General features: G+C 51.3%; 5 protein-coding genes across 5 annotated transcripts; 1 reads left to right on the forward strand and 4 right to left on the reverse strand.

Moving 5' to 3' along the window:
• Positions 1 to 1,334: 1,334 nt before the first annotated feature.
• On the forward strand, positions 1,335 to 1,978 carry MYCFIDRAFT_208077 (uncharacterized protein; the record flags this gene model as incomplete). Its single annotated transcript, XM_007929492.1, has 1 exon — positions 1,335 to 1,978. One exon carries the CDS (start codon positions 1,335 to 1,337, stop codon positions 1,662 to 1,664), a length of 330 nt encoding a protein of 109 aa, XP_007927683.1. The 3' UTR covers positions 1,665 to 1,978.
• Positions 1,529 to 4,759, reverse strand: MYCFIDRAFT_211585 (glycosyltransferase family 3 protein). Its single transcript, XM_007929493.1, has 5 exons — positions 4,311 to 4,759; positions 3,747 to 4,256; positions 2,122 to 3,690; positions 1,937 to 2,072; positions 1,529 to 1,861 (listed from the first exon to the last, which is right to left on the reverse strand). Exons 2-5 carry the CDS (start codon positions 4,191 to 4,193, stop codon positions 1,851 to 1,853), a joined length of 2,163 nt encoding a protein of 720 aa, XP_007927684.1. The 5' UTR covers positions 4,194 to 4,256; positions 4,311 to 4,759; the 3' UTR covers positions 1,529 to 1,850.
• A 676-nt stretch (positions 4,760 to 5,435) lies between these two features.
• On the reverse strand, positions 5,436 to 6,239 carry MYCFIDRAFT_211587 (uncharacterized protein). Its single transcript, XM_007929494.1, has one exon. The coding sequence runs from the start codon at positions 6,071 to 6,073 to the stop codon at positions 5,531 to 5,533; it is 543 nt and encodes a 180-aa protein (XP_007927685.1). The 5' UTR covers positions 6,074 to 6,239; the 3' UTR covers positions 5,436 to 5,530.
• A 1,481-nt stretch (positions 6,240 to 7,720) lies between these two features.
• Positions 7,721 to 8,514, reverse strand: MYCFIDRAFT_101178 (glycoside hydrolase family 16 protein; the record flags this gene model as incomplete). The annotated part of the gene is made up of 3 exons (XM_007929495.1): positions 7,721 to 7,808; positions 7,857 to 8,166; positions 8,226 to 8,514. Coding segments are annotated over 3 exons (687 nt in total), but the record flags the coding sequence as incomplete, so codon positions are not given.
• Positions 8,515 to 10,026: 1,512 nt separating this feature from the next.
• MYCFIDRAFT_211588 (uncharacterized protein) lies at positions 10,027 to 10,990 on the reverse strand. Its single transcript, XM_007929496.1, has one exon. The coding sequence runs from the start codon at positions 10,712 to 10,714 to the stop codon at positions 10,247 to 10,249; it is 468 nt and encodes a 155-aa protein (XP_007927687.1). The 5' UTR covers positions 10,715 to 10,990; the 3' UTR covers positions 10,027 to 10,246.
• Positions 10,991 to 11,338: the final 348 nt, after the last annotated feature.

Raw genomic sequence — 11,338 nt, forward strand, 5'->3', positions numbered from 1 at the left:
CCTCGAGAACGGCAAGATTGCCGCTAGTAAAGGCGAGCCTATACGCGACTACTCGGACAATAAAGACTAGCAATCGCTAGCTAGCTATATAGCTAATATATAGTAGGTCTATCGATAGCACTATATTAAATACTAGATTAATAGGACGCGGCATTATAGCAATATAACAACCTCGCTAGTAGAAGGTTATTACGCTAGTATTAAGGCATAGTTAACGACCTATAAGAACGATATCTATAGCTTTATTAATAGGATAGTGCCCTACTTCTAGCACTAAGTTAACCGCTATAGGCTTATAGTTAGAGCCGAGATTAGTCGACCTGCTATACTATTCTTAAGCGATCTATTCTACGCTAAAGTTGTTAGCTATATTAGTACCTTCGCTCTACGTAAAGTAGCCGAGCGAAGGGCTCTCGTACGCGCCGAGCTCGAGAAGCGGAAGTCTAATAGTTATAGGCTATTAGATTGTACCTAGTATTATCGAAGAGTCTATAGCTTAAATTGTATATACTAGATACTAGCCCTTAAGGAGTCTATAACCGGCATTCTTACTATTCGTATATTCGAGAAGCACTAGCGAGTACTACGGAGCGATTATAATAGCAACGAGACAACTACTTACTATACCTTAGAGCTACTTAAGCGGATTAATAAGCGGCTTAGTCGTACAACTCGGCGTAAGGCTACTAGACCTAAGCTAATTAAATAGGCCGCTAGATAGGCCGCTAGATAGGCTGCTAGACAGGCCGCTAGATAGGCCGCTAGATAGGCCGCTATTAACTAGTAAGAAGCGATAAGATAGGCCGAGCCTAGGAGGCCTATTCTACCGCTACTAGTACTACGAGAACGTTTATATAAGGGCTGTATATACAAAACGGCCTATAGGAGGTACAAGTATGTTAAAGATAACGTAGACTGCTACTCTAGCTATTATAAGCATAGGCAGTACGATAGAAACCCTATATCTACTTATTTACCTACTTAGGAAGGACCTCCGCCCGCTCTAAGGGCTCTACTAGTACTTATAGCGCTAGTAGTAATACTAGAATATACTAAGATCGTATAGTAGGAGCTATACGTTAATACGAGGGTCGTAGAACCTTATTTGCTAGGTAGGCAGTATGCCTAGAATAGTTAGGATTAGCTATATTGTCTAGTTCTATATCTATTATTTACTTAGTTCCTCTTTCTTATATTATAATTCTACTTAGCGCCAACGAGAGCACTAGAGGCCTCTATTGCGATATTCTACAGTATAGATTACTAGCAATGTAGTCTCACCGAGGCCGGAGCCGGCTCTCGGTCCGCGGTCTACGAATAACCAGGGCAGGTTTATGAATAGTCACGCCCGTCTTGGTGCCGACAGCCGCAAGCGAAGCGCCTTCCCACATGCGAGATCTCGCAAATCCGTCCAGCATGATCAAGACAAAGCTCGGGCGACGTTACAGCATGGCTTCTTTGTGTGCGATGAAGCATTGGATGTCGGAGAAGCAAAGAAGGTGGTTGGAATCATTAAAGAGATGAGGTTCTCAGAAGAACATGGACCTCCGTCGGCCCGAAAGCTTTTGTCCAAGGACGACCAGGATAAAAGGAGATGCGCCTGCCTGAATATTCAGATGACCCAATATCAGATTCGCCTCCCTTTTGGATATGACTACACGTGAATACAGAATAGGCGCGCTCGATGTCAACCAACGTCGCAATATCCCATCTTTACTTGCCCGTACAAAAACATCTCAGACTAATGCAATGCTGTATGCATGCACAAGTGATCGTGCTGATGATCCGATTCACAACCTTCGTTCCAATCTCTCCTCGGCCTCTCCTCTCACATGACACTTCGTAAAGGGCTATGAGGGAGCTGCACGCCGTCAGTACTATTGCTCTTGGAGCGTTTCACGAATTGGCAGTGGTGTGGATTGTGGTATGGACGCACCATTACCATTCCCATTGACCATGGTCGGTGTAGCCGTTCCGCTCCCAGCGAGACCTTGCTCAGCGCCACTCGCTGACAGGCCTTGTTTCGATTTCTGCTTGAGAGTGAGCGGGAATGGGTAGTCCTCTGGCTCTTCCTGTCCTGCTGTCAGCAATGTCCACTTCCACTCTCCAAGCTCATCTTACCTCCTCGGGAAGCTTCCACGCAATGTAGTCTTCGGTGCTGAGTCCTTCACGCCCTTCTTGGATCGAAGCGAAGTCGCCTGGAGTCATCATGCCACTCCGGTCTCTTGGACTGCCAGGTGCGGACAGCGGTCGGGTAATCTTAATGTTCTCCGTTCCATCGAAGAAGCCTGGCTCGTCCTCTCCATCCTGGAAGCTATCTGGGTACGCTCGTCGCAGGGCAAGCTGGCGTGCCTTGACATATTCCATACCCATTCGCTTCCAGTCCAAAAGATCACTCAAGCGCTCGGTTCGGTTTCGCTGGTTGATGCGTTGTCGCTTGCTCTTCTTGGTAAACTCGAACATGAACTCGGCCAGCTGGTTTACGCTATCGTCCACCCCCTTGAGTCTCCGATCAACGATGTAAATGCCATAATCCGCCGCGTTCTCGATCAGTTCTTCCATATAGCAGCCGAACCCAGAAAGATTCGTGGTGATGGATGGTACACCCATGACGGTACATTCAGCCGGTGTATAACCCCAAGGTTCATAGTACGAGCTGAAAATACCCATGTGTGTTCCTCGCACAAAGTCATCGTAGTCCATTGGGAGTACAGGGTTGCCTGAACTCAAGAATTCGGGGTGGAAGATGACTTTGACACGATCTGATGGGTGGTTGAAAAGCTGGCAGCGTCGCAATTGGTTGAGGATTGGGTCTTCGGTGTCGTTGACCAGATTGTGTGTGACGATGGGGGGTAGAGTATGTCGCTTCATGGCAAACAATCTTCTGCGCAGCATGATCTTGTCCGCAGGGCTCAAGAGATCCTTCTCATCCGGTGGATCCTGGCCTTCATGCCACGAGATGGATTTCTCGAACAGCTTCTTGCCAATGCTCCTCTCGATGTGCCCCAATGTATCTTTCAACGACTTGACCACTGCCTGACCCTTGAGCGCTTCGACTGCCAAGGATTGTGTTTGTGCAGGGAAGATCAAGAAGGCTACCACAGTCATATCCGAGCCGGCGGCTTTCATGCGATGATTCAAACGAGCCAGCGACTCGATGAACATGTCAACACCCTTATTTCTGTATTCGTATCGTCCAGCTGTGAAGAAGTAGAGAGTTTTTTCGGGGTCGAAATCGTTGTGGCCGTAGAAGTGACCGCGTACAAATTCGGTGATGCGATCCTTGCTCATCTGGTGCAGGTTCTGGAATTCGTGGGTTGCGGAGAACTTCTTGACGTTGAGACCATTTGGCAAGACACCATCCGGTTTCCGCTTCAGCAAGTGCTCACTCTCGTAGGCCGTGATATGACTAACGGTGGTGAAGACATCTGCGGAGTGTGCGGCGCCTCTTTCTATGCAGTATCGGTGGTAGATGCCACGCTTTCCAGCTTCGGCATCCACATCAAAGTACTGCAGGTTGTTGTAAAAATCGACGGATCCGGCGCAGAGGTATCGGCCGAGCAATGTCGCGTGGGTGGTGAAAATGGTGGTGACGTCGATCTTTCGCTTTCTGCAGAGAGGGAGAGCAACACCCGCTAGCCATTCGTGGAATTGTGCAATGACTGCGCGCTCCTTCTCGTGGTAGACGTACTTTGTCGTGTCAGCATTCTGGGATTGCAGCAAAATATTGGCAGTTCACAACTCACCTCTCCCAGGAACCAGGCGATCAAGTAACCAAATACAATGGCTTCGTTTGTCTCGTGGTCATCGGGAGGGCTGGGAATGCCGGCGGTGGACCACAGATCGCCTTTCCATTCATCGAGCTTGTAGTAGCCAGTGCCAGTGTCGAACAGCAATACTCGCGGAGCTCCATCAATCAGCCATCGTCCGTACAGGGTCTGAATGCCGCGCTCGTTCATGCTCTTGATTGTTGCAATCAGAGCTGGATCTCTAGGCTCGACCTCTTCCACTTCCACAGCTGCGGAAGCTCGATTGAGCGGACCCAGCAGGGTATAGCTGGAGCCATACTCGGCCGTCGTCACCTGGGCTTTCGACTTGAGCACACTATAGATTCCGCCGACTCGGTTGGCAACTTCGGTAGCCACTTCGAACAGCACGTGGTTGTGCACGTCGCGCTTGGGTTCGTCGGCCATGGTGGAAGGATGCGGGTGGTGCAAAGCAATTGGTAAGGACTGGAGCGGACGGGAAGGGCGAGGCTATGATGTTGTGAGTGAGAGGAGTGTCTCGGGCGGACAGTGTCTTGGGAATACAAGTCAGTGGAGGTCAACGCGGGCCTGAAAGAGCTGCGTGCTCTGCCACCGCGAATTGGCGGGGCGGGTGGATGCTTAGATATGCAGCGATGCACGGCGTTGGGTCACCTCCACAATCGGTGTGCGGAGGTGTTGGGGATTGTGGACTGGGGAGTGGGAGTTGAGCATACCTTGAAGCAATTGATCAGTCCGATCCAGACGACAGACTCCCAGTGTGCCGGGTACTGATTGCAGCACGTGGATGGTGTGGAAGGTGCACTGGACTGCGGAAGGTGGAGGGGAGGGGAGGGAAGTGATGCAGTGGAATTGCTTCACTTATTAATGGAGAGGCTCGAGAGAGAGGGAGAGGGTGGTTGGGTGGGTGGTGAGTGTCGGTGTCTGTGTCGGAGCTTGCGGGCAAATGACGTGCGAAAGCTCGGGATTTTTTGGTCTTTGTTGTTTGTGCTTCGAGACACCCAATTTGCACACGGCAACGACTGTGGTATGCGCAGATATGTAGACCGATGAGAGTGGCAGATGTATCCAAGTAGCGAGACTCGTTGAGCTGTTCCGCCCGCCCTGCCCTGCCCTGCTCTGCCCAATGCCGCGGCCGCTGGTCAACAACGATATTCCAGCTGCAAAGCCCAAGCGCCCACCAGAAAGCTGTCGAGCGCTGACATCCATGCTCATGCATCATGCTCTCCCCATGCGGAGTCGGGAAGCGGCGTCCGCAGTCAACACTCTTTACTCTGCTCCCTCCAATGCCCTCGGCCCTTCTTGCGGCCCTTTTGCAAACACCATCTCACGTCCCTAGCCGACACCCAACACCTCACCAGCAAGCCACCTGTCCAGCAAGCGACTTGATGGCAACTTGGCAGGCACACTACGAATTTCGTCCTTCAGGAAGTTTGGGTTCAGGCGTCTGCAAAAATCTTTGGGACCGACGTCGGCAACCGCATGACCTGCAGACGAGGGTGCCTTGCATATCAAAAAGTCTGGCCCGGCAGAAACCTCGCCTATCCTGTGCCCACCCCTACCACGGTTGAGCAACGCCGGACGAACTACTCGAGGCAACGGAAGGAATTTCACTTGTCTTCCCCATCACATTTCCATTAGGTGTATATTACATGTCTTCCATCCATCACCATTGATGAGAGAAAGGGAAGAAAGTGCCTGCTGCTTTCCTTCACCCATCTCGAGACACCCTTGACCCCGGAAAGCATATCTCACCACACTCAACCTCATCCACACGCCCAGACACCGCTGGCCGTTCCTCCGCCACCCACACCAGTCGCGATGCAAGTCGACTCATCTCCGTTGGGGATAACGATGACATGCTTGTTGTAACCGAAGCCCATCGCGCCGCCGGCACCCTGTCCGAGCAGAGAGCAGCTGTCCGTATCAGAAAACAGGGTGAAGGTGCAGCTGCCATTGACGGTTTGTGCGATGGCGACTCCACTATACCTTAGAGGCGTACAGTACAGCGACTTGATCTTGGTTAGCAGGAAGCCCTCGCAAAATGCTGATTTCAGGAAACGCACCTGGATGACGTCCTCACCCACAGCCTTGCCGCAAGTCGTCTGGACGGCGCTGGATGACAGCTCATGGACAGCGCCAAGATCCGCTCCTGCAGCGGCGGACAGACCATTGTAGTAGGTGATGCTCGTGTTTTGCGGATAAGGAGAGAAGCCGCCCGATGGGCCTGTCGTTCCCTGCGGCAGAGAAAGAGCACAGGCGACGGCCATGGACGCGCCGAGCGCTGCGAGATGGCGCATGCTTGGCATGATGAGCTCAGAAGGCGGGCGTGGTAGCACTTGCTGTGATTGCTCCTGGATTGAAACGTGGTGTAGGTGATCTTCCTCTAGGTCCGTCGTAATCCTCGACTATCTCAAACCCCTCGGGTAAAGAGTCGTTGTGGATGTCGTAATCGCGCTCTTTGGCCTGCTTCAGTACCGCTTGTTGTCGCGCTCGACTTTCCTTCAGCTGTTGCTTCGCCTGGTGTCGCGTTTTCCTTGCTTCCTACACGTTGCTCACGAGGATGGCGGTGAATGTGGCAAAGAAGGATATGACGACGCTCACGACCATTGCGAAGATGGAAGTGAGGTAAAAAGGCTGCCGGTGTGAGAAGTGAGTGGGCGAGCGATAGGTGCGAGAAGTGAACTTCGGCAAGGCGGGCTGTTGGAACAGATGCTACGGCAGAAAGTGAAGAGATGGCGGTGCTCTCTGTGTGGCGGAAGCAAAGTTCGTGAGATAGTTTGGTGAGATGATGGAGCGTTGGATGGTGATGGACGAGCATGTTTGAGTGCCGCGCGCAAGGCGTCATATATGCCTACTTGAGCTCAGAAAGCACAGCACAGCCTGCTCGTGGGCGTGGCAAGGGCACATCTCATCCAGTCACTGCCAACTGGCAACAGCATGATCCCGAAATGCAGGCGCGAATGCTACCACACCTCGTCGATCCCGATCGCAGGACGTGCCATCGATAGCATCGTGCGACTACTACATCAATTCATACCACTTCTTGTTGTGTGGTAACGCTTCTGCACCGCGATAGGGTTGCAATGATGGAGCGAGTTCGAGCTCGCCCAACACAACCAGGACCAGAATTGACAGGCAAGATCCATTGCTTTTCCAAGTGCCACTGCCATTTCCGACATGATGCTATTGTGGAACCAAATGGTCGTGCTTTCCACGTTACCGTCTCATCCACGCGGTGACACAAAGTGGATGCGCTCGCTCGCTCACCGACACGAGTACCGGGCGACCGATCTTCCGCATGCCTTGCATCACACCTACTGGGATCCTCAACACACCATCGTTCCTCGATTTGTGGTGCCGCTCGCACCTCCGACCTCACATCATCTGCCACAATTTCTCCACGACTCGTCCAAAGAGCCGCAGCAAATACCATGCCGGCAACACAACCACATTCCAAACCACGTACCCTAAGCAGAGCATAAGCGAAACCTCGTAGATCCAGATCATAACTCCCTCCGTCTGCTCGATCTCCTCCCTGCGATTCCGCGCTCTTGGTGGATGCCGACGATCATACTCTGCCTCTTCGACTTCGCCAGACATCGTATGGAGGTCAAGATTGAAAGGATCAGCCGCAGCCATGATGGGAAAGATACTCCACGTTCTTTTGCCGGCGCTGAAATTTCCATGTATACATACTTGCACCCAGAGCAAATATTGGCCGTGAGTCAACGTTGGTTGTCCTAGGTGTATACAACTGGGGTGTTTGCTGCTGCACCACTAGACAAGCTGGCTTTTCCGGGACTTGCAGCCTTCAGACTCCTCTAACCACTCAAAATCATGTGAAGAACCCAGCTCCCAAGGAGAGTCAACATTAGCGCCATCTGCAGCTGGCTGTTTCCCGGCGTACCAGAACTTGTCGATGCCGTAGCGTTTGCTTGCTGCTGATCATCAGCGCTAGTGTTGTATCGCATCACAATCTTCTGCATTCTAAACACTGCATCGTTCTTCGGCGGGCCAACAGTGAAGTCAGGATCACCATCACTGTGCCGGTGTCAGCTTGATCCGTTTCCTTCTAGAAAAAAAACTCACGCCCAATTATTCCACACCCAGTTACCCGGAGTGTTTGGCACGTTCGTTTGGATCTGCTGCTGAAAGGCTCCGTCTAGGTAGAAACTGCTTGTTCCATTCACCCAGTCAAGACGATATTCATGGACAGCAAGCGTAGCGTCCGCAGCGGCTTGGCCATACACTTCAGACGAGTCTTCTTCTCCATGTGGTCCTTGGTTGGTATATTGCATTACACGAGTGCCATTATTGGCGTCAAGATTCGAGGTGGAGTTTGCGTCACTGATCCATTCGATATCGATTTCCTGGCTGTCGGAATGGTAGAAAAACATGCCTAGTACGAATTGTCAATGTTGCCTCGGGCCTGGCATACCTTATCGTCCAAGTGCTCACCATTGCAGACACCTGCTTCATCGGTCAAGATTGCATACGTGGACACGCTTGCGTAGAGCACTTCAAAATCCGTAGAGACTTCTGCGCACTGCAAAGGGCTAATTGTTTGCCCGCCAGGAACGATAAGCTCAAGAAATCCATTTTGAATCTGGACGTTTTGAGGATTGAATTTATGATTGAATTTTGCTGATGAATCGCCGCTTCTGTCGTCAATGGTGTCATTGGATACGACAAGGCCAGTCGGTAAGGTGTCACCAGTGAAGGTGAACGTCGTTGTCGACGCAAATTGAGCTACGGCTGGGATGCCCGTCAAAGCGAGAAATTGTAGTGATGAGGAAATACCATACATCGTCTTTCGAAGACTAGGTCTGCAGTATTGAGCACGTCGTGGGTGAACCAGGAGATGTCAAGAGAGTCGTCTTCGAGATAGTCTTGTATTCTCCGGATCTGGACCAACGTAGGCGGCGCCATTAGAGGCTGAGTCAAGCCACACCGTGCATTGGATCTGGATATCATCCCAGGTCGAGCTTCGACATGTCCTGAGATGGGAGTCCATCGAAGCGTTTAAACCGGTGAAAGAAGAGAATCGCTTCATTCGATCGATGTTGGCAGCACGAGTTTACTATGATCCTAGGACTGAAAAGAGTGCGTCCGCGTCAAATTAAGCTTCTCATCTGATGACTTCAGTGAACAGTCTAGCCCTGTCGCAAACCTTATATAAGCCCACCGTGTCGTGTCTCATTAGATGGCGGTGGCGGTGCTCGTAAAGCAGAATGTGCCACACATCATTCATGCACTTCACTCTCCTTTCACTTGCATAACAGGTCCAACGTACTCATGTCTTGCCTTGACGAGATAGTACAGCACTGCAGTCAGCAGTAGACCAGAGAAGATCACCGAGCTCCAGTTCATGTTCGAAGGCGTGACTGGTTGAGCCAATGGCCAGAAGTAAAAGAAGATGATGGGCGCTAGAAAAGGCAACGCGGCGACATTGACCGCCAGGCCGTACTTTCCAAGGTTCCATTTCCTCGGTGGCAGAGGTGCGCCGCAAGTCCTTCGCCAGATTAAGCAGGAAATGGTGACCATGTATCAGAATAGGATAGCTACGCCTCCCAGTGAGCTGATGGCGTTGAGAAGCCAATATTGATCAGAGCGAGCAGACAGCTGACTGTGAACGAGACACAGATCGCTCGGAGAGGTATATTGAGTCGTGGCGAGACGTGCGAAAGCCATCGTGAACCTAGAAGGCCACCGATCGCGCCAGTCATAAGGCCCCAGAAGACTACCGTCGTGCCGCCATCAATAAGGCTCCAGACCAGAAATACAGGTATGATTTCCCAGCTGGTGACTGCAGTTGATGAGAAGCCGAGCATTGGTATAAGATCGAAATTACGCCTGAGCTGTTGAGTCTTTCCCAAAGTGATCATGTCCCGCTGGTCTGCAGCAGTGCCCCGATATTTCATTGCCAAGGTATCGATTTCGCTGTCCATAGGAGCCTGTTCTGCTATCTTGATGACGGGTACATCGCCTTTGACCATGGTCGTTTGTCAGAAGGAGGTGTTCTTAGGGAGTTCAGAACGTAAGTTTCCAAAGGACTGCATCAGCTAGCTTTGAGCTTGAGCTTCGTATCGATGAGGCGCAATGAGCATGTGGCTTGAGTCGCACTGCATGCTACGCAGTTCGCAGTATCATATTTCTTCGGCACTAGATCCGAGCGCCGCTGTCGCGAGCTGCTGGACATGCTCGGCCATCCTCTCGGTCATGATGTCGTAAATGCATATGAGGACCACGCTTCAAGCGTCAAGGAGAATAAGGCGCTCTTCAGCTGTCAATTTCAACGCAATGTACATCTGAGAAAATCTTCTTACATCTCCTGCTAGCCGATTTGACACTCTTACTCCACGTACCAGGAGATTCTGTACGATTGTTGTCATGCCTGCGTTTTCAGCAGCCTGTACCAGTTGAGAGGATCTCGCTCGCACATGCGTAAAGGCACTCGAGACGCCTAAGCGTCAAACTTCTCAGCTCCGCTTCTTTGCTCTCGCAGCCGATCTCAGTCCAACGTTTGCGCAAAACAGTGCTCTTAGCAGACCGCACACGAACACAATGACGATCGTTCCCCAATCCTCAATTCTCAGCCCAGCCAGATGGAGCCGGTCCTGCTGGGCAAGAGATGTCCAAATACTCCATAATATCACGACGTCGTAGGCGAGTTGTGCGTACTGCTGAGCCTGCCAGATCCATACTTCGTTGGTTCGTCGTAGCAGGGTAAAATCCAGAACAGCACAGGTGAGAAGCCCGCCTGCAATCTGATGACAAAGAGGAGTAGACTGTAAGGTATTGTAAGGCGAAATGGAAGCCGGCACAAAGGCATCCACGCTGACTTGAGGTGTAAAGATGTTCATGCAGACTCCCGAGCCAGCAATGAGTGGATCGACGTAGAGGAAGAAGATCCTGTAAAATGATGGTATGGTTTTGGAAGAAGCCATATCTGTCGAAATTTGGCAGAGTGATTGATGCTATTCAGCGAAGGTTAAGCACCCACTCGCGACGTATTGTTATATACGAAAGGAGGTGGTCTGGCGCAGGAGAGAGTAGAGTGGTGTGGTCTTGGCGCAGAGCGGTTCCTTCCTTCTCCCTTCACGGTTCCTTCCTTCTTCCTTCACGGTTCCTCCCTCGCCGTCGCCGTCGCCGTCCCCTACCCCCTACTCCCTCGAGGGTCGCGCAGCGACCTGCAGAGGTCGTCACGGCTGCGGACAGGCGCGTTGTGCACTGCTATATGACTGATTTCCAAGAATCGAGTTACTCGGGCGATACGGCGTGACAAGATCACGTGGCATTCTTTCAGGCATCATCGTGTCACCGGGCCACGCCTGTGTCCGGGACGACTATCTACGTTATTCCTTAGCGGGGTATGTGGGCACTCTATACCGTAGATATACTGTAGATATGCGATCTAGTTATGTCAACTGCAGGTTATAATAACAGCATTTCTGCAGATATCTTAGGTAGTGCTATTTATAGTAAGATGCTATTATAGCCTATATACTATTTGCTAAGGCTACTAATAATTAGTCTCTATAGTAGAAGTAGGTCTCTATAGTAGAGCTAGG

The sequence above is a fragment of the Pseudocercospora fijiensis genome (assembly GCF_000340215.1).
Source record: "Pseudocercospora fijiensis CIRAD86 unplaced genomic scaffold MYCFIscaffold_5, whole genome shotgun sequence".
Classification (NCBI taxonomy): Eukaryota; Fungi; Ascomycota; class Dothideomycetes; order Mycosphaerellales; family Mycosphaerellaceae; genus Pseudocercospora; species Pseudocercospora fijiensis.